Source organism: Phyllostomus discolor, chromosome 1 (genome assembly GCF_004126475.2).
Source record: "Phyllostomus discolor isolate MPI-MPIP mPhyDis1 chromosome 1, mPhyDis1.pri.v3, whole genome shotgun sequence".
NCBI lineage: Eukaryota > Metazoa > Chordata > Mammalia > Chiroptera > Phyllostomidae > Phyllostomus > Phyllostomus discolor.
This window is the reverse complement of record NC_040903.2, coordinates 123,807,720-123,831,597: the sequence shown is the minus strand read 5'-3', so window position 1 is coordinate 123,831,597 and position 23,878 is coordinate 123,807,720. Positions and strand designations below refer to the sequence as shown.

General features: G+C 34.9%; 1 protein-coding gene across 1 annotated transcript in view; it reads left to right on the top strand.

Annotated features, from left to right (window-relative positions):
• Positions 1–23,644, top strand: part of TOGARAM1 (TOG array regulator of axonemal microtubules 1) — a 105,829-nt gene extending 82,185 nt beyond the window's left edge. Inside the window, 6 exon segments of the mRNA XM_036028830.1 lie at positions 10,754–10,848; positions 10,851–10,942; positions 12,564–12,783; positions 21,794–21,834; positions 21,836–21,881; positions 22,505–23,644. Of these exon segments, the coding sequence (XP_035884723.1) occupies positions 10,754–10,848; positions 10,851–10,942; positions 12,564–12,783; positions 21,794–21,834; positions 21,836–21,881; positions 22,505–22,770 (760 nt within the window). The 3' untranslated portion in view covers positions 22,771–23,644.
• Positions 23,645–23,878: the final 234 nt, after the last annotated feature.

The following is a 23,878-nucleotide window of genomic DNA, read 5'->3' as shown; positions in this document are numbered from 1 at the left end:
ATTTCATATGCAGCCACTTACCCTTGACACCAGAAGAGGGAGAGCAGAGTGTACTACAGACACTTGAGGAGAGTGGGGCTGGTGGTCTGGGGAGAGAACTGGAAGAGTCCCTTCCAGGATCCCTCTGTCGAGTTTTCCCAATACTGCAAAAGCCATCTTTCTCAGGAAACGCACTCCCCTCCAAGTGGCCTCAGCCTGTGGGGAAGTAATGGTCTCACCTACAGGAATTACTCTGCCCTGCCCTGTGGTGATTAAGCCAGACTGCTGATTACAGCTGGATTAGATTAACAACAGATGGTTTTAGTGGCTGATTAGTTTACTTCTAAGGTGGAAAACACAAAAGAGGCAGCGAAAATGGGAAGGCAAAGAAACAGGCCCCAATTGAAAGAACAAGAGATTCTCCAGAAGAACCAGATGAAATGGAAGAAAACAATTTATCAGGTAGAGTAATGATTGTAAGGATACTCAACAGCTTGAAAAAAGACATAGAAACCATGAAAAAGGCCCAGTCAGAAATAAAGAATGCATAACTGAAATAAAGAATACACTGGAAGGAATAAAGAGTAGGATAGATAAACCAGAGAATAGAATTAATGTTTTGAAAGACAGGGTCTTTTGCCCTGTCTGCAAGAAACATGCAGGCAAAGCAACAAAAGAAAAAAAACTTAAAAAAAATGAGAGCTTAAGAAATATTTTGGATGACATGAGATGTAACAACATCTGCATCATGGGAATACCCAAAGGAGAAGAGAGTGAGTAAGGGATCAAGAACCTATATGAAGAAATATTGACCCAAAACTTCCCTAATTGGGTGAAGGAAAAAGACACACAAGTTCAGAAAGCTCAGAGAGTCCCAAACAAGTTGGACCCAAAGAGGCCCACACCAAGACACATCATAGTTGAAATGACAAGACTTAAAGATAAGAGAGAATCCCAAAAGCCACAAGAAAAAAGGAGGTAGTTACCTACAGTGGAGCACCAGATAGACTGTCACCTGATTTCTCAACAGAAACATTTCAGGCCTGAAGGGAGTGGTGTGTAATATTCAAGGTGATGAAAACCAAGGACCTACATCCAAGGCTACTTTACCCAGCAAGGCTATCATTTAAAATCAAAGAAATAAGGAGCTCCCTAGACAAGAGAAAGCTAAAGGAGTTTACTAACACCAAACCAGTACTGCTACAAACGTTAAAGGGCTTGCTTTAAGAAAAAGAACAAGAAAAAAAAGAAAGAAAAAAAAAACAGAGGAAAACAGTGTAATAATAAAATGGCACTAAATACGTATCTATTAATAACCACCTTAGATGTAAGTGGCTTAAATGCTCCAACCAAAAGACCCAGGATGGCTGAATGGATAAGAAAACAAAGTCCATATATTGCTGCTTCCAAGAGACCCATCTCAGATCGAAAGATACACACAAACCAGAAGTAAAGGGAAACACTATTGGATGACATGAGATGTAACAACATCTGCATCATGGGAATACTCAATACCGCTATTTCATACAAATGTAAAGGGGAACAAAGCTGGTGTAGCAATGCTTATATCACACAAAACAGACTTTTAAAACCAAAGCTATAATAAGAGGTAAAGAAGTTCACTACATAATGATGAAGGGAACAATCCAACAAGAACATATAACCCTAGTAAACGTTTGCTCACCCAGCATAGCCACACTTAAGTATGTAAAGCAAGTCTTGATGGACATAAAGGGAGATGGCAATAGAAATACAGTCATAGTTGGGGATTTTAACACCCCCTTGATTTCAATGGATAGATCTTCCAGGCAGAAAATCAAAGAGGAGACAGAGGCCTTAAATGTCACACTAGATCAGATGGATTTAATTGATGATATCTTAAAAGCATTTCACCCAAAGCCTCAAAATATACATACTTTTCAAGTGCACACGGAACATTTTCTAGAATAGACCACGTTAGGACACAAAACAAGCCTCAGAAAATTTAAGAAGGTTGAAATCATATCAAGAATCTTCTCTGACCAACATGCTATAGATTTATTTGATGTTTTCTAACAGCTGACATTATGCAGTTTTGACAAGAACACAGAAATTATGTTGTGCCCTTCTCAGTGCATCAGTTCATGAGGTGGATGTTGTTATTCTATCTTATTACTGATAATGTTAGGACGGTATTGAATAATGCTAGGTAATAAATACCCTTGTGGTTTTTTCTTAAATACAGGAATATGTTCTTTCATATGAGAGCTCTTTGGAAGTATGTTTCATTTCCAAATATTTGGAGATTTTCCAAATATCTTTTTTTAAAAAGATTTTATTTATTTATTTTTAGAGAGGGAAGGGAGGGAGATAGAGAGAGAAACATCAGTGTGTGGTTGCTGGGGGTTATGGCCTGCAACCCAGGCATGTACCCTGGCTGGGAATTGAACCTGCGACACTTTGGTTTGCAGCCCATGCTCAATCCACTGAGCTATGCCAGCCAGGGCTCCAAATATCTTCTTATTCATGATTTTGAACAATCCTGTTGTGTCATTAATTATGCTCCATATGATTTCAGTTCTTTTAAAATTACTCTTTATGGTCCAATATGTACTTTATTAGAGAATTTTTTTTTTATTTTTATTTTTAGGGAGGGAAGGAAGGGAATGGGGGGGAGAGAGAGAGAGAGAGAGAGAGATATCAATGTGCGGTTGCTGGGGGTTATGGCCTGCAACCCAGGAATGTACCCTGGCTGGGAATCGAACCTGGGACACTTTGGTTCCCAGCCCGCGCTCAATCCACTGAGCTACGCCAGCCAGGGCTGAGAATATTTTTATATTTACTTGAATAGGTGTTTTTATACTCTTACTGGGTGTAATGTTTTATAAAATGTCAGGTTAAATTGATTGATTATGTTAGTAAAGTCTTTTATACCCTAACTGATTTGCTGTCTATTCTGTCAGTTTCTGAGATAGGAGTATTGATATCTCCAGCCATATTTATCAAATTGTTTACTTATACTTTCAATTCTATCTCTATTTGCTTTGTGTATTTTGGTGCAATGTAATTAAGTTCAGATATGTTTACTTATGACTTTTTGATAAATTGACCTTTTTATCATTATGAAGTTTCTCTCTTTTCCACAGTTAGTATTCCTTTTCCTAAAGTCTACTTTATCTAATAGTTCAGTAGTGTTTGTATGATATATCTCTTTCTTTTGGTATGTCATTTTTGAATAACTAGATCTAATTCTTATACTGTGTAATTCAGCCATTTAAGGCATACAGTTCAGTGGTTTTTAGTATATTCACTAAGTTGTGCAACCATCATCACAATCAATTGTAGAACATTATCATCACCTCAAAAAAAATCCCATACTCATTATCAGTCCATACTCATTTCCGCACCATCTTCCCATTTCCAAATGTAGGCAGTCTGGTTTCTGTGGATTTTAAAGTTGTAGACATTTCATATAAATGGAATCAAATGATAAGAGGATTTTTGTAACTGACTTCTTAGACTTAATATGTTTGCAGAGTTCATCCAAGTTTGTAGTGTGTATCAATAGCCCATTCCTTTTGGAGCTAAATATTTCATTGTATGGGTATTTGTTTATTCCTTAGTTGATGGATCTTTGGATTTTGTTGTGTACATATTTCCATCTCTTGGGTATGCAGGAGTGGAATTACTGGGTCACAGGATAACCCTATGTTTAACCTTTTGACTAACTGCCAGACTGTTTTCTAAGTGGCACCATTTTACAATCCCACCAGCAATAGAGTGTTCCAATTTCTCCACATCCTCGTCAACACTTGTTATCCAAGTGGATATAAACTGGTATCTCATTTGACACACTGTCTCTTTGACCAAATTTTAGACAGGCTTCTCTGAGCCCTCTTTTGCACTAGGCTTTCTGCTTGGGCACTGTTCTTGGCCTACCTAAGTCAGTCTTAGCAAAGAATCCTGCTAAGTCATTCCCTTCTTTCCCCTTGTTATCTGACTGGGTTCCTCATATTCCACCTTTGATGTATAAATACGTGGTCTACTTGATGTTTCCTCTTAGCATTGTCTAGTGATCCCCTCACTATGTATGTTGGCTGTAAACCCCCATTTGTCTCAGCATTCAGAGTTGAACACACGTTTCTCTCCTGTTGCAGTAGTCATGATCCATATTGCAGTAGTCTTGAATAAAGTTTTTTGTATCATTTTGCAAGTGTCAGAATAATTTTTCTTTAACATATTGTGGTTTTGACTTGCATATCCTAGTATATATTTTTAAAGTGGTTTTATTTGTAGACAGTATATGATTGTCTTGCTTTTTTATTCAGTCTAACAATCTCTGCCTTTTATTTGGGGAATTTGATCATTTATATTTGATGTTAATTACTCATATAGTTGGGTGAAAGAAAGCCTATCATCATGATAGTATTATTCAATTAGTCCTCTAGTCTTTGTTTCTGTTTTTACTCTTTTTGTGTCTTCTTTTGATTTGATTGATGCGTGAATATGTGGTTATTTTAGTATTCCATTTATCACCTCATCATTTTTTAAGTGGTTGATCTAGAGTTTGTAATATACATACTTTACAGTATGTATCTTCCTCTTCTAATAGTCTACTTTCAAATAATATTAAACCAATTTAGGTATAAAATAAGAACCATACAACAGTATATTTTTATGTCCCCTTTCATCTTTTATGCTATTTTTGTCATACATTTTACTTCTACCTATGTTATAGTCTCCACAATACATTAATGTTACATTTACTTTGAATAGTCAATATATTTTATAAATGTGTCATGACTATATTCATTCTTTTTCCCTTCAATTTTATTGAGCTATAATTGACATATAACACTACATTAGTTTAAGGTGTACAACATAATGATTTGATGTATGTGTGTATTGTGAAATGATTACCACAATAAGTTTAGATAACATCCATCACCTTATATAATTTCTTTGTGTCGTAAGACCTTTAAGATTAACTCTCTTAGCAACTTTCAAATACACAGCCCAGTATTGTTAACTGTAGTCACCAGTACAAACTGATAACTGGAAATTTGTACTCTTTGACCATCTTCACCCATTTTACTGTCTGCCTCAGGCAACTACCAATCTGTTTCTTTATCAGTGAGTTTGGTTTTTTTAGATTCCACGTAGAAGTGAGATCATACAATATTTTTATCTCTCTGACTTATTTCACTTAGCATAATGCCCTCAAAGCCTATCCATGTTGTCCCAAATGGCAGGATTTCCTTCCTTTTATGGCTAAATAATATTTCATTGTCCCTTTGCGACAACATGGATGGAACTGGAAAACATTATGCTAATCGAAATAAGCCAGGCGGTGAAAGACACATACTATGTGATCTCACCTTTAACAGGAAGCTAATGAACAAACAAACAAACAAGCAAAATATAACCAAAGACACTGAAATAGAGAACAGGCTGACAGTGACCAAAGGGGAGAGGGGAGGGAATTTCAGGGAAAAAGGGGAAGGGTTTGCAGGAACAGGTATAAAGGACACATGGACAAAAACTAGGGGGGAATGGAAATGGGAGGGAGGTGGGGAGGGCTGGAGGGTGAGCTGGGTGGGAGTAAAAGGCAGAAAACTGTTCTTGAACAACAATTAAAATAAAAAATAAAACATTTTATTGTGTGTATATATACCACATTTTCCTTATCTATTGATAAGTGTCCATGACACTTAGGACACTTAGGTTGTTTCTGTGCTTTTACTAGTATGCATAATGCTACCGTGAACCTAGTGGTACATATATCTTTTCAAGGTAGTGATTTTATTTCCTTTGGATATAAAACCAGAAGTGCAACTGCTGGATCATATGGTAGTTCTATTTTTTAATTTTTTGAGGAACTTCCATACTGTATCAGATTACATTCTCACTAAGAGTGTACAAGTGTTCAGTACATTTTTGCCACCATTTATTTCTTGTCTTTTTATTGTATTTTAATTTAAATTTTTTAAAATTTATTGATTTTAGACAGAGAGGAGAGGGGAGAGAGAGAAATACTGATTTTTTGTTCTACTTATTTGTTCATTTATTGGTTGATTCTTGTATGTGCCCTGACCAGGGATTGAACCTGCAACCTTGGCATATTGCGATGATGTGCTAACCAATAGAACATACCCTACCAGGGCTTCTGGTCTTTTTTATAATAGCCATTCTAACAGGTGTGAGGTGATATATCATTATAATTTTTATTTGCATTTCCCTGAAGATTAGTGATGTTGAACACCGTTCATGTACCTGTTGGCCACTTACATGTCTTATTTGGAAAAATGTCTATTTAGTTCCCTTGCCCATATTTTAATCATATCGCTTTTTTTTTTTGCATCAGATGAGTCCTCTATATTTTTGGATGTTAACTTCTTATCAGATATATTGATTGAAAATATTTTCTCTCATCTGTAGATTGCCTTTTCAAGTTTTTGATGTCTTGCTTTACTCTGCAGAAGCTCTTTAGTTTGATGTAGTCCCATTTGCTTATTTTTCCTTTTCTTGCCTTTGTTTCGGGTGTCAGACCCAAAACAGCATTACCAATACCAACATCAATGAGCTCACCACCTTTTTTTAGTCTAGCAGTTTATGGTTTCAGGTTTTACATTCAAGTCCTTAATTAATTTTGAGTTGATTTTTGTGTATAGTGTAACAAAGGGGTCCAGTTTTACTCTTTTGCATGTGGGTGTTTACCTTTTCTAACACCATTTATTGAAGAAACTATCCTTTCTTTCTTTTTTTTTTTTTTTTTTAAGATTTTATTTATTTATTTTTAGGGAGGGAAGGAAGGGGGGCAGAGAGAGAGAGAGAGAGAGAGAGAAATATCAATGTGTGGTTGCTGGGGGTTATGGCCTGCAACCCAGGAATGTACCCTGGCTGGGAATCGAACCTGGGACACTTATCCTTTCTTTATTATATCTTCTTGACTCCTTTGTCATAAATTATTTGAACATATATGTGGGAATTTATCTCAGCTCTTTATTCTGTTCCATTAATTTATGCCTGTTTTATGCAAATACTGTACTGTTTTGATTACTGTAGCTTTGTAATATTGTTTGAATTCAGAAAATGTGATGCCTCCAGCTATGTTTCTCTTTCTCAACATTGCTTTGGTTCTTCTGGGTCTTTTGTGGTTCCATGTAAATATTAGGGCTGTGAAAAATACCATTGGAATTTTGATAGAGATTGAACTGAACCTATAGATTGCTTTGGATACTATGGACATTTCAAAAATAATATTTCTTTCACTTCATTAGCACAAAATATCTTCCATTTATTTGTGTCTTCAGTTTTTTAAATAATATATTTTATTGATTATGCTATTACAGTTCTCCCATTTTGCCCCCTTTATTCCCCTCTGCCCTGCACAGTCTCTCCCACCCACATCCCCTCTGCCCCCACTTTAGTTCATGTGCATGGGTCATACATATAAGTTCTTTGGCTTCTGCATTTCCTATACTATTCTTAACCTCCCCCTGTCTATTTTCTACCTACCTTCTATGCTACTTATTCTCTGTACCTTTTCCCTCTTTCTCCTCCTCCCACTCCCCTGCTGATAACTCTCCATGTGATCTCCATTTCTGTGGTTCTCTTCCTGTTCTAGTTGTTTGCTTAGTTTGTTTTTTGTTTTAGGTATGGTTGTTAATAACTGTGAGTTTGTTGTCATTTTACTGTTCGTATTTTTATCTTTTTTTCTTCTTAGATAAGACCCTTTAACATTATCTATAATAAGAGCTTGGTGATGATGAACTCCTTTAACTTGACCTTATCTGAGAAGCACTTGATCTGCCCTTCCATTCTAAATGATAACTTTGCTGGATAGAGCAATCTTGGATGTAGGTCCTTGCCTTTCATGACTTGGAATACTTATTTCCGGCTCTTTCTTGCCTGTAGGGTCTCTTTTGAGAAATCAGCTGACAGTGTTATGGGAACTCCCTTTGTAGGTAACTGTCTCCCTTCTCCCTTGCTGCTTTTAAGATTCTTTCCTTATTTTTCATCTCGGCTAATGTAATTATGATGTGCCTTAGTGTGTTCCTCATTGGATCCAACTTCTTTGAGACTCTCTGAGCTTCCTGGATTTCCTGGAAGTCTATTTCCTTTGCCAGATTGGGGAAGTTCTCCTTCATTATTTGTTCAAATAAGTTTTCAATTTCTTGCTCTTCCTCTTCTCTTTCTGGTACCCCTATAATTTGGATGTTGGAACGTTTAAAGATGTCCTGGAGGTTCCTAAGCTTCTCCTCAATTTTTTGAATTCTTGTTTCTTCATTCTTTTCTGGTTGGATGTTCCTTTCTTCCTTCTGGTCCACACCGTTGATTGAAATTCCAGTTTCCTTCTCATCATTGTTGGATCCCTGTGCATTTTCCTTCATTTCACTTAGCGTAGCCTTCATTTTTTCATGTAATTTGCGACCAAATTCAGCCAGTTCTGTTAGCATCCTGATTACCAGTGTTTGAACTATGCATCTGATAGGTTGGCTATCTCTTTGTCGCTTAGTTGTATTTGTTCTGGAGCATTGATTTTTCTTCCATTTGGGCCATTTTTTTTGTCTTGGCACACCTGTATCCACACAACTGAGCTTCCTTAGAAGAAAGTATGTTCTCAGTGGAAGGGGTGGATCACAGCTCTTTTCTTTCCAAGTTTTCCTTCAGTTTTTTTTTTTATCATTGTCATACAGTTTTCAGTGTGCAAGTCTTTTACTTCCTTAGTGCCTAGGTGTTTTATTCTTATGTAATTATAATTAGGATTGTTTTCTTAATTTCTCTGATAGTGTATTATTATAAACTTTGTGTTGTGTTTTTGTGTTTTAGAAACACAACTGAATATGTATATTGATTTTAAATCCTGAACTTCCCTGAATTTATTGATTTAGTCTAAAAGTTTTTTGGTGGAGCCTTTAGAGTTTTCCATATATAATATATCACTTGCAAATAAAGACTGTTTTTACTTCTTCCTTTTTAATTCAAATACCTTTATTTCTTTTTCTCACCTACTTGCTTCAGCTAGGACTCTTAGTAGTATGTTGAATAAAAGTGGTGAGAATTGGCATTCTTGTCTTGTTCCTAATATTAAAGGAAAAACTTTCAACTTTTTATTGATGATTGTGGTAATAGCTGTGAGCTTATCAAGTATAGCCTTTAATATGTTGAGGTACAATTTCTCTATACCGAATTTGTTGACTATTTTTATCATGAGTAGATGTCGATTTAACAAATGCTCTTTCTGCATCTGTTAAGATGATCGTATGACTTTTTATCCTTCATTTTTTGTTAATGTGGTGTATCATGTTGATTGATTTGTGGATATTGAGCCATCCTTGCATCCCTGGAATAAATCCCACTTGGTCATTTTGTATGATTCTTTTAATTTATGAAATTTTTGTTGATGATGTTTGTATCTATGTCCTATTATTCTTAATGTCTTCTCTTTTTTAATAAATGTATTAATGTTTAATATACATAGTGACTTCTTTCATGTTACTTTATCTTTCCCCTAAAGTGTATTATGTGTTTATTTACTATGAAATCTGTCCTGTTTGAACAATAGAAAGCCATCTTTATAAATATGTTTCAGTAATTAGATGGCTTCTTGAGGTGTCCTTCTGTTTTAATCTTTTTGTTTATTCACCTTTTATGTCTTATATTGTATAGTCCTCAGTTTAAATATAAATGTAATCCTTTGTTTTTCTTATTATAGAATTAATTAGAATAGAATTAATCATTTACAAATTAACCTCAGATTAATTTATTTAAACAAATTATAAATAATGGATAAATATTTCCAAGCTCTGTATTTTTAGATCATCATCCTTTATCTACTTTTATAATAATTCTGAGTCATTCGTTAAATCACTGCACTTAAGACAACTTTAGCATTGAATTTTATACTGCTAGTCAGTGAAATGGTAGTAACTGGCAATTGTTACCATTCTCTTTAGGACCTGTCAATTTGCAGGACTCTTTAGTTTCAAAGGTATTATCACCTACTACATTGAGTCACCCTTTTATAGCAATGGAAAACATTGTGCTGCCAATACTAAGTCATTGAAATCCTGCTGGTCTCAAATTTCTAATTTTCCCTTGCATGTTCACGTGTCTGTTTCATAGGAAAAGGTTAACATAGAAGGCCTGAGACTGCAGTCCTTAAAACGGCCTACTTGCATAGTTAGCTTATGCCTGGCACCTATGAACCAAGATTCCAAGATAATTTTCACCATTCCCTAACTAATAAGCATAGTTTATGGTGCCTAGTTTATTTGGGCAATCAGAATGGTTTATACTGAAGTTTTTTCCTTTTGGGAGTTTGGAGTTTGGTATCTTCTAGACAGGGAACCAACCATGACTAATTTCCAATAAAACTCTGGACACTATCCATGTAATAAACTTCTTTGGTAGACAACATTTCACAAGGGTTATCAATTTGTTTCTAGAAAAATTAAGTCTATACTATGTGACTCCACTGCGAAAGGACCCTAGCAAGCTTACATCTGGTTTCCTCTAGACTTTGACCCATGTGCCTACTCCTTTTGCTGATTTTGCTTTGTATCCTTCTGCTGTAATAATGCTCGCTGTGAGTAAAACTGCATGGTGAACCCCATGCTTCCTAACAAATCCCCAAATCCAGGGGAGATCTTGGAGGTCCCAACAAAGGTATATGGGATTTTGGTTAGATTATTTTGTGAATTCTTAGAAAATAAATATATAATGAGAATTATTTATTATGTATTTTATAAGAAATTAATAATGACATTAATTTACCTTTCTTTTACTTTAGAGAGGTAACTGAAATTCGTGAAGTCACCAGAAAATCATTTCCTCATAATTCCTTAGAAAGTGCTGAGTATGTCAAAGTCATAACAGGTTTATTAAATGCAAAGACTTTCGTGATCGTATTAATGGGATTAAGCAACTTTTATCAGATACTGAAAATAATCAAGAGCTTGTTGTTGGAAACATTGTAAAGGTAAGGACACAACAAAATTAATTTTCTTTTTCTGTCTGTGGCTAATAAAGTTATATTAGTATAAAAAGTTGCCCTAAATCTTAGTACTTTATATATTATTTTAAAATGTTAAAATAACCTTAGTGAAAAGAATAGAATAAGTTTTGCTGTTTTGAAAGCATTCTAGAACAAGTCAAAGTAACTAGTGAACAGTAAGGAACAAGATAGCTCCTTATTTGTATGAATCTTTCCATTAGATGTTAACTCCTTGAAAGCTCTTAAAACCCAACTTTCAGTTGAGTATATGTTGAATGAATCAGTAACTATTTTAAAAACCAGAGACTTGATATTACTGTGGGATGTATATATTTAAGAGGCTTAATTAGTATTACTCTAGAATGTATAAAAGTTTTTGTATAGAGGTTAAACATATAAATATACCAATGTCTATACCTACTTTTAGGAAAACAAGCAATAGAGAGAGAGTAATAAATGTTAAATCCCATTTTTAATTTTATTATGTGCATTAAGTTTGGCAAATATACTATAATTAATTACCCTTTTAATTCTAGAGGTGTTGTCTCATTAATTTTCAGAAGAAAGTACCATATTACCATGTCATAGGAACCAGAAATTTACATATTTTGGTTGAGTAAAAATAAATCTCTTAGGATGACTGTTCTTCCTAAATCTCTTAGGAAGAGATTCTTCCTAAGAAGAATGTTCTTAACATGAAAAAATTTACATATTTTATTTATTTATTTATTTAGACATGTTAAAATTTTTAAAGATTTTATTTATTTATTTTAGAGAGATGGGGAAGGTAGGGAGAAAGAGAGGGAGTGAAGCATCAATGTGTGGTTGCCTCTAGCACACCCATACTGGCCTGCAAACCCAGGCATGTGCCATGACTGGGAATCAAACCAGTGATGCTTTTGTTCACAGGCCTGTGCTCAGTCCACTGAGCTACACCAGCCAGCACCTACATATTTTAAAATGCATATTTATATATCAGGAATTATTAATTAATAGTCTCAGCCTCACAGAATAGCTCTTCACTCACCTGATGTGACTTACGAATTGCTTAGTATTCACTTTATTGCCTTTAATTTATGAAAGTTAAGAATTCTGAAGAACAAGGAAGAATTGTTAAAGTAACGAGGTTAAGAAGTAATAATAAAATTTAACTGTAAAATTTCAGCTAAAGTTCTCATAAGAAACCTAAATGAAATCTCTCCAGTAAAATTTACATGTCTACTTTCGCTATGAATACATAAAAATAGAAATATCTCTTACATTCTTAGAGTAGCTAACCAGCACCTTTTAGAAAACAGCGTTGTTATCACGTCTATCGTAATCAGTCATCTGCTTACTGAGTAAAATTTCTCAAACCCTAATTTATAAGGATGACTTCGGGGTGATTTTTGAGGTCTTTCCTTTTTGCTATAAGAATATTCAACACTTAGATTTGTCATTCAAATTTTTATGAAGTTTCCATTTTCTAAATTCAGGTTAAATAAAGTGTGTGTATGTGTGTTTTAAACAGTATGCTAAAGGGAAAAACCGTGAAATACCAAAAGAATTTAAATACAATAGTTAAAAATATTATTTCATGTTAAATAATTTACCATTTTACTTTCAGATTTTTGATGCTTTTAAATCTCGACTTCATGATTCTAATAGCAAAGTAAATCTGGTTGCTTTGGAAACAATGCACAAAATGATTCCTTTACTTAGAGACAACTTATCTCCTATAATCAACATGCTAATTCCAGCAATAGTTGATAACAATCTGAATTCCAAGAATCCAGGCATCTATGCTGCTGCCACAAATGTTGTTCAGGCACTGAGTCAGCATGTAGGTAGGGATCTTATTTTGGCACTTCCAGTTACTTGGACTTTACTTTTGTACTTTCTTATTTTATATATTTTTTATAATGCTGAAATCCTAACAATTCAATTATTATTATTTAATGTTACCGTAAAGTTCTTCATTTACTTAGTATATGTTAAATTACTTTTAGTGGTTAACTGTTACCCCAGTAAATTGACTTTCTCTCCTGTTATCTAGACTTTTCTGTTTTTTTCCTACCTCAGCCACACATCTTATACAAATTAACTCAAAGTGTATCATAGATTTAAATGAAAAACTTAGCTATAAAACTTTTAAAGAAGATAATATAGGAGAAAATCCTCAGGACCTTAGGGCTTGGTGAAGAATTGTTAGTATGACTCTGAAGCATAATCCATAAAAGTTAATAAATGGGACTTCATCAATATTAAGAACATTTGCTCTGCAAAATACCTGTTAAGTGATAAAAATATAAACTACAGATTGGGACAAAGTACTTGTAAGCAACATATGTAACGAAGAACTTATATCTAGAATATAGAAAGAACTCTCAAAACTCAACATTGAAGAAAAAATGAATATTCCAATTAGAAAATGTGCCAAAGACATGAAAAAATTTTTTACCAAAGAGTATATATGAATGGTAAATAAACACATGAAAAGATGTTCCACATCACTAGTCATTAGGGAAATGCAAATGCAAATTAAGACCATGATCACTATACAATTGTTCTAGGGTGCTATAACAACTACAGACTGGCTTCAAAACAACAAACATTTCCTTCTCATGGTTCTGGAGGATGGGAAGTCCAAGATTAAGGTGTTGGCAGATTCTATGTCTGGTGAGAACCCACAGTCTGGTTTCATAGACAGCCATCCTCTGGCTGTGTTGTCGCATGATGGAATGGGCACAGGAGCTCTCTGAGGCTTTTTATAAGGGCACTAATCCCATTCATGACTTGAATCACTTCCCATAGGCCCATGTTTAAATACCATTACACTGGGGATTGGATTTCAGCATATGTATTTTGAGGGGGTTTACAAACATTCACTCTATAGCAAGTATTAAGACAACTGAAATAAAAAATAGTGAAACACCAAAATGCTTACAAGGTTTCAGGGAAACTGAATGTCTTGTACATTGCTGGTAACAATGTAAATAAAATGTGATGGCCATTTCAGAAAATAGTTTTGTTGTTTCTTAAAAAAAACTAAACATGTACTTAACATATAACTCACCAATTACATTACTAAGCATTTATCTCATATAAGTGAGAACGTACGTCAATGCAGAAGCCTGTACACGATTGTTCATAGCAGCTTATCTGTAACAGCCAACTATAACAACCTACATGTAATTGAGTAGGTTAATGATGAAACAAACTGTGATACTTCTATACCATAGATACTGTTTAGCAGTAAAAAGGAATGAATTGTTGACACACAGCACAATTTGGATGGATCTCAAGGGCATTATGCTGAGTGAAAAAAGCCAGTCCTGAAAGGTCACATGCTATAGGATTTCAATTGTGTAGCCTTCTCAAAAGGACAAAATCACAAAGATATAAATGGATTAGTGGTTGTCAGGGTTTAGGGGCAGTTAAAGGAGAGGTACTAAGTGGGACTATAAAGAGATAGTGCTAAGGAGATCTTTGTCATGATAGAATAGTTCTGTATCTTAATTGCAGTGATGGTTACACAAATCTACACATGATCAAATGACATAGAACTAAATACACATATTGTATCAATGAATGTCAGAGTTCTTGTTTTGATACTGTGCTATACAGGTATCCCCTGATATCCAAAAGTAAAGTCCAAACCTTCCAAAATTCAAAATGGCCTAAATTGAAAAAGCAGTTACCTTAGGAGACATCTTTCTAATGGATTCACAAAGTAAACCAAGATAAAACACAGATACTCACACAGTTCAAATCTGTGGCAACTTGATGCTGAGATACTACTTGTAGTTGCTGGAGAAGGAGCTTGGTTGTTCCACTCCACCAATACAGAGGCAGTGGGGTGCACACTGCCTCTATATTGGTTTACTACAAACAAATGCTGAATGTTTTTTCATCTTTTTTTTTCCATAAAAGTAAAAATCATCTTGGGATTTCTTTTGGTTAGCAAAACCAGGTACTAATGTAAGTCTCTCATAAAAGTAGGGTGACATAAAGTGAACTTTCAAAAAGCAGGAGAAGGAGATCCAAGAAGGCAGAAGAAAGTGGAAGCTACATTAACCTTCTTCCAGGCCCAGTCTGGAATTACAACTAAGTTGCAGAGTAATCATCCTAAATAACTAGTTGAACACTAGCTGAAGAGAAGCTTTATTACCAAGGACAGACAGAATACCCCTTCATTACAGTGAGACTGGTAGGGAGTGTGGAGGAGGTACAAGGGCAGGGTGGGTTCCCAGATGTGACAGCTGAAATTCTGGAGGAATATTTCAGTGGCTGAGGGGTTCCCCTTGAGAAGTGTGGGGTCTAAACATCAAGCAGGCTCCCAATCCTACTGCACCACAGCCAGAAAGGAATGTAGATAACATCTAATGGTGAAAAGCAGTAGGGTTTCTATCTGCCAGAGAGAGACTACTGGAGATGCAGAGAGGCTCTTAAAGGGCCAGTGCACAAAATTTCATTTGCAAACACCCTGGGCCTCAGGCAGGTAGAGTGGACTAGAGATGCTTGAGGAGAATTTTGGGCTGGTGGCTCTGGAGAGAGAACTGAAGGAACAGCTGTTAGAATCTCTGCTCTGAGTCATGCCCCATACTACTTAAGCCATCTTTCTCAGCAGAGCACTCCTCTCCAAGTAGCATCAGCCAGAGGGGAATAGCCCGGCCTGCTGGAATTAACCAGCCCTACCCTGTAGAGCTTAAGCTGGGCTGCTGATTATAGCAAACAGCTATATCACTGAAAGTTTAACATCTAAGGAAAAAATAAAAACAGCAGCAAAAATGGAAGACAAAGAAACAGGCCCCAATTGAAAGAACAAGAGAATTCTCCAGAAGAACCAGATGAAATGGAAGAAAACAATTTATCAGGTAGAGTAATGATTGTAAGGATACTCAACTGCTTGAAAAAGACATAGAAACCATGAAAAAGGCCCAGTCAGGAATAAAGAATGCATAACTGAAATAAAGAATACACTGGAAGGAATAAAGAGTAGGATAGATAAACCAGAGAATAGAATTAATGTTTTGAAAGACAGGGTCTTTTGCCCTGTCTGCAAGAAACATGCAGGCAAAGCAACAAAAGAAAAAAAAACTTAAAAAAAATGAGAGCTTAAGAATATTTTGGATGACATGAGATGTAACAACATCTGCATCATGGGAATACCCAAAGGAGAAGAGAGTGAGTAAGGGATCAAGAACCTATATGAAGAAATATTGACCCAAAACTTCCCTAATTGGGTTGAAGGAAAAAGACACACAAGTTCAGAAAGCTCAGAGAGTCCCAAACAAGTTGGACCCAAAGAGGCCCACACCAAGACACATCATAGTTGAAATGACAAGACTTAAAGATAAGAGAGAATCCCAAAAGCCACAAGAAAAAAGGAGGTAGTTACCTACAGTGGAGCACCAGATAGACTGTCACCTGATTTCTCAACAGAAACATTTCAGGCCTGAAGGGAGTGGTGTGTAATATTTCAAGGTGATGAAAACCAAGGACCCTACATCCAAGGCTACTTTACCCAGCAAGGCTATCATTTAAAATCAAAGAAATAAGGAGCTCCCTAGACAAGAGAAAGCTAAAGGAGTTTACTAACACCAAACCAGTACTGCTACAAACATTAAAGGGCTTGCTTTAAGAAAAAGAACAAGAAAAAAAAGAAAGAAAAAAAAAACAGAGGAAAACAGTGTAATAATAAAATGGCACTAAATACGTATCTATTAATAACCACCTTAGATGTAAGTGGCTTAATGCTCCAACCAAAAGACCCAGGATGGCTGAATGGATAAGAAAACAAAGTCCATATATTGCTGCTTCCAAGAGACCCATCTCAGATCGAAAGATACACACAAACCAGAAGTAAAGGGAAACACTATTGGATGACATGAGATGTAACAACATCTGCATCATGGGAATACTCAATACCGCTATTTCATACAAATGTAAAGGGGAACAAAGCTGGTGTAGCAATGCTTATATCACACAAAACAGACTTTTAAAACCAAAGCTATAATAAGAGGTAAAGAAGTTCACTACATAATGATGAAGGGAACAATCCAACAAGAACATATAACCCTAGTAAACGTTTGCTCACCCAGCATAGCCACACTTAAGTATGTAAAGCAAGTCTTGATGGACATAAAGGGAGATGGCAATAGAAATACAGTCATAGTTGGGGATTTTAACACCCCTTGATTTCAATGGATAGATCTTCCAGGCAGAAAATCAAAGAGGAGACAGAGGCCTTAAATGTCACACTAGATCAGATGGATTTAATTGATGATATCTTAAAAGCATTTCACCCAAAGCCTCAAAATATACATACTTTTCAAGTGCACACGGAACATTTTCTAGAATAGACCACGTTAGGACACAAAACAAGCCTCAGAAAATTTAAGAAGGTTGAAATTATATCAGGCATCTTCTCTGACCACTGTGCTACGAAACTAGAAATCAATTTACAAGAAGAACATTGAAAATCATGCAAAGACATAGAAGCTGAGTGATGTGTTATTAAACAGTGAATGGATCAACAGTGAGATCAAGGAAGAAATGAAAAGATACTTTGAAACAAGTGTAAATGAGAACAAAACAATCCAAAAATGTGTGAAGCACTGAAAAGCAATTTTAAGAGGGCTCAAAAACAAACAAACAAGAAAAGCTCAAACAGTCTAACTTCACACTTACAGGAACTTACGAAGAACAACAAATAAAGCCCAAAGTGAGTAGAAGTAAGGAAATAATAAAGATCACAGCAGTAATAAATGAAAACTAGTCTAATAAAACAATATAAAGATCAGTGAACCCAAGAGATGGCTCTTTGAAAAGATAAAGCAAGGTTGACAAACCTTTAATCAGACTCGAGATAAAAAGGGAAAGGGCCCAAATAAATAAATCAGAAACCATAGAGGATTAATAACAGGGCACACCGAAGAAATACAAAGGATTGTAAGAAAATACTATGATCAACATATGCCAACAAACTGGACAACCAGGGTGAAAGGGATAAATTCTTAGAAACACAGTCTTCCAAAAATAAATCACAAGAATCAGAAAATCTGAATAGATTACACCTAGTGAGATTGAAACTGTAATCAAAATATGCCAACAAACAAAAGCCCTGGACCAGATGGCCTCACAGGTGGATTTTACCAAAAATTCTAAGAACTAACACTTCTCCTTCTCAAACTATTTCATAAAATTCAAGGAGAGAGTAGGCTTCCAAACTCATTTTATGAGGCCAGTATTATCTTAATTCCAAAATCAGATAAAGACACTAAAAAGAAAGGAAGTATAGGCCAATATCCCTGATGAACATATATGCTAAAATCCTAAACAAAATATTAGCAAGCCAAATACAGCCATGAATCAAAAAGATCATGCACCGTGATTAAGTGGGATTTACTCCAAGATGCAAGGTCAGTACAACTTTCACAAATCAATACATGTGATTCACCACATAAACATAATGAAGGGTAAAAACCACGTGATCATATCAATAGATGCAAAAAAAGTGTTTGTTAAAAATCCAGCACTCATTTATGATCAAAACTTACCGCAAAATGGGAATAGAGGGAACATATCTAAACATAATAAAGGCTATATATGAGAAACTGACTGCTGGCATCATACTCAATGGGCAAGAACTACATGTGTTCACCTTAAGATTGGGAACAAGAGAGGAATGTCATCTCTTTTTCAACATAGTGCTGGAAGTTCTAGCAACAGCAGTCAGACAAGAAGAACAAATAAAAGATTTCTAAATTGGAAAGAAAAAAGTAAAACTGTCATTATTTGCAGATGACTTGCTGGTGTACATAGAGAATCCCAAAATTTCCACCAAGAATTATTAGAACTGATAAATGAATTCAGCAAATAGCAGGATACAAAGTTAATATTCAGAAATAACTTGTATTTTGATATGCCAGTAACAAACCAGCAGAAAAGAAGTTAAGGAAACAATCCAATTACAGTTGCTATACAAGGAATGAAATACCTAGGAATTAACCTAACCAAGGATTTAAAAGACCTGAACTCAGAAAATTACAAGAAACTGAAGAAAGAAATAGGAAAATATACAAATAAGTGGAAGCACATACCATGCTCATGGATAAGAGGAATTGAACATCATAAAACATCCATACTACCCACAGCAATCTATGGATTCCATGCAATGGCTATCAAGATTCCAGTGACATATTTCACATTCATTTCATAGAATGAATATTTGAAAAATTTATATAGAACCACAAAAGGGTCTGCGTAGCAACAGGAATCATAAGAAGGAACAAAGTTGGAGGAATTATGCTACCTAATACAAAACTGTACTATAATGCTATAGTAATCAAAACAGCATGGTACTGGCATAAAAACTGACACATAGAGCAATGGAACAGAATAGAGAGCCCAAAAATAAACCTACACCTTTATAGTCGATTAATATGAAACACAGGAAGCAAGCACATACAATGGACTAAGGTAGTTTATTCATTGAATGGTGTTGGGAGACAAGTATATGCAGAAAAATGAAACTAGATCACCTTCTTACACCACGCAAAGAATAAACTCAAAATGGATCAAAAACTTAAATGTTCTACCCAAAACCATAAAAATCACAAAATATAGGCAGCAAAATCTTGGACATTGCTGGTAGCAATATTTTATCAGATATATCTGTCCATAAGAAGTTTTTGCACAACAAAGGAAATCATCAACCAAATAAAAAGACAACCACAGAATAGGAGGACATATTTGCTGATACATCTGATGAGAGAGTAACATCCAAAATTTATAAAATAAAAAAGTCAACACCAAAAAAACACAACCCAATTAAAAAATTGGCAAAGGATCTGAATCCAAAGATCCCTTTCCCAAAGAGGACATAGAGATGACCAATAGACATCTGAAATATGCTCAACATCACTAATCAAGGAAATGCAAATTAAAACCACAATGAGATACCATCTCACTCCTGTCAGAATTGCTGTCATCAGTGCTGTCAAGAATGTGGAGAAAGAGCAACCCTTTTGCCTTGTTGGTGAAATGCAGATTGGTGCAGCCACCTTGGAACATAGTATAGAGATCCATCAAAAACTTAAAAGTGGATCTGCCTTTTGACCCAGCAATCCCATATCTGGAAATATATCTGAAGAAATCCAAACCATTAATTTCAAAGAACATAGGAACCTTCATGTTCATTGGAACATTATTTACAGTCACCAAGATTTGGAAGCAGCCCACATATCCTCCAGTAGATGAGTGGATAAACCAACTGTGGTACATTTACTCAATGGCATATTACTGGGCCTTAATAAAGAAAAAAATTTCCCCCTTTGTGACAGTATGGATTGACCTGAAGAACATTATGCTAAGTGAAATAAGCCAGTCAGAGAAAGACCATATGATTTCACTCATATGTGGAATCTAATGAATAAACTGAACTAACAAGCAAAATAGAGACAGACTCATAGATGGAGAGCAAGGTGACAGCTAATAGTGGTTTGGAGGTGACAGTGTGGAAGGATTGAGCAAAATGGAAAAAGGACTCATGGATATAGACAATGTGTGTGGGGATGCTGGAGGGTGGTGGCCATAAGAGGGCTAAATGGTAATGGAAAAAAAGTACAATAAGAGTAAGATCAAAGTAGAGGGCACCTATAATTGTGTAAGATGTTATCTTGGGTGAAAGACACCCAAGACCTCTCTGTACTGTCTTTTCATCTTCCTATGAATCTATAATCATTTCAAAATAAAAACTTTGGCAAAATCAGTAAGATAAAACCCCCTAAGAAGCAATCATTTTTCTGTTTTATGAAAAACCTGTATAAGTACCATTTAGAATAACGATACCTAGGAGATAAACAATTCTTTATGTATGAATTCTTTATGTATGATACTTGTGTCCAGAAGTATCCAGCCATGTAATATGAAAATAGACACATTTATTGAAGAAGATACAAGATACAAGAAACACTGTACATAGGCCAATGACACCCTCAGTCCCCTGCATGGCAGGCACCTTGGTAACTCTTACAGCTCTTCTAATCACCATCAGCTGCCCTGTGGTATTTACTGAAAACTCATTGATGGTCTGAAATCTCTTCCCTTTCAAAGATGATTTTAGTTTTTGGAAAAACCAGAAGTCACAGGGCACCAAATCTGTGCTGATGGTGGGCTGAGTTACCTGCATGATTTGATGTTTCACTAAGAACTGCATGAAATGTGATGTATGAGCAGGTGCATTGTCATGATGAAGCTGCCCATCACCAGTTGCCCATAGCTGCAGCCTTCTGAATTATCCTAATAGTTTCTGCAGAGGAATGTTCAAGCTTAAGGCAAAATTTGGTGCAATTTTGTTGCTCTACCTGTTCATTTTGAATGTGAGGCCACACAGCACACTTGCTCATTCAATGCATCTTTCATCCCCACTGATTAGTACAGCAAAGTTACCATTGTTCATGCATGCATATTCCAGTCCACTCTCCTTGGCTGTCGGTGTCTTGCAATCCATTTTCATTATATTAACAATGGCTGTACTTTTTCTGGATGGAGAGATATATATGTATGTGTATATCTACACATATATGTACATATAACATATGCCTTACATATATATACATTCACCGTATGATAGCTCCTTTAATATTTTGTGTTGTATTTTTGTCTCATTTGCTCTAAGAATATTACTCTGTTAAGGGTAAAGAAGTTTTTAATAGTGGTGAGCAAGGTAGATTTTAAAATCTTTTTAACACACTTGTAATCATTTGCATATTTTTTTGCTTTCAATGCTATATAATTGAAAACTAAGATCTCATAATTCTTTAAACATGTCTCTATGTTCTTTTCGTTTAGATAATTACTTGCTTCTGCAGCCATTTTGCACAAAAGCTCAGTTTTTTAAATGGAAAAGCAAAACAGGATATGACCGAAAAGCTTGCTGGTAAATATTTTTAAATTGTTTATTTATAATAAATATTTTATTAATTAAAAATAAACTGATGGATATTTTATTTTAATTTTGGGATAGCTACCAAATTCAGTATCGTTACCCATGAGGTAGAAATAAATCCTATAGTGATCCGCAAGAGGATCTTTTAAGACTTTTATGCCCTAAATTTCTTTAAAATAATTTTACCAGTTTTTTTACAGTAAGTGCTTAGTCTTCCTATTAATATAAATAAGCAGGATAAGTAAAAATAATTAAAATCAAATATTGGTGTTCATAGAAAACTGCTGTTTCAAATTATGTGTTTGATAAAAGGTCCATGGATCAAAAATGTTTAAATTTTTAATTAACTGCATTTGGAAAACATTGAGATGGTTATGGGTTTCATTACCATCTTTACTACTTTTGTCTGAACTAATCATCATATATGAAATTCTAATACTTGAAGATTCCAACCTTTGGTGTGAAAGTTTCTGACCTACTTCTTGTAGGGTGGCTAAAATTTTAGAAAAATGGCATTGAGAATAAGTTTAGTATATATTTTATATGCTTTTAAATTAGCAGAACTTGAATTTATTTTTTTAAACCTCATGGCTTACCATATTTTTGTATTTCAGATATTGTTATGGAACTCTATCAAAGAAAGCCCCATGCGACAGAACAGAAAGTGTTGGTTGTTTTATGGCATCTCTTAGGGAACATGACAAATAGTGGCTCTCTGCCTGGAGCTGGAGGAAATATACGAATAGCCACAGCTAAATTATCAAAAGCACTTTTTACACAGATGGGCCAGAATCTGTTAAATCAGGCTGCATCTCAACCACCACATATTAAAAAGAGTTTAGAGGAATTGCTTAATATGACAATTTGAAATGAATTATGAATCTTTTATGAAATACGGTATGATGAACAGAACTGTTTACATGATGACAAATGGAACATTTAAAGTTACATTTTCAGTGCCTGTACTTCTCATTTAGTAAGTTAAATTAATGGCTATTTTTATTTGTAGCCTGTAAGTATACATCTATATCAAACGTACCACTTGTCCCATCAAACAAAAACCTAAAATAATTAATATACCTTAATACTCATAAAATCTGAGTCACAGGAAGTGAATCCAATTTTAGTATTTTTGAGTAAACTCCTGCTCATTTGCACTGTTCTATAGAAGTCACAATTTGTTGCCCTGTATGTACAATAAGATTTGTAATTAAAAAATATACTTTTTTATTGTGTAATCATGTTCTTCTATGTCTCATTACTCAACCTTATTTTATGAAGTGGAAGAAAAGTCATTGAATTATGTTATATCACAAAGTTTTGTGTGCTATTTGAAAAGTATGTATTTCTCATATCAGTCTGCTAATATGATTGTGCAGTATTAGCTTGCTGTTGATGTTTTGTGTTGATGTGAAACATTTGCTTACCGCTTGGGTTTAATCATCTACATAATTGTGAAGCTTAACTAATTATAATAAAGCATGGTGACCAAAGTTTTAGAAAACATTTAAACATTTTAAAAATGCACATTAAAGAAAATGTATTGAATGTAACTTCCCTGTTTTGGGGGCAAACACTAAATTTTATTTCTATATGTCCTGACATTTATAAAGGTGTTATTTTGCTGCCCAGTTGTGTAATTCTCAAAAATAGTGCCAGGTCTTCTATAGCTTTTCTCAGAATTCTTGGGCTATAAGTACTGTATGCATCTTAAAGAAAAGGAATGTTATAAAATAAAAGGATTTATTTCTGTAGATGTGTGAAAGGTGTCCTATTTTTCCAAATCCTGTATATGTTAAAATGGAAAAATATATCAACATATAGTAAAATATTGACCTATCTCTACTGATATGGGTTATAGTTCTAGCTTTGTAGAAATATAGCTATGTGACCTTGGGTGAGTCCCTTGCCAGGGCTAGGCCTCGGTTTTCTCATCTCTAAAATGTGAGGACTTGAACCAAATGATTTTGAAGGTCCCATCTTATTCT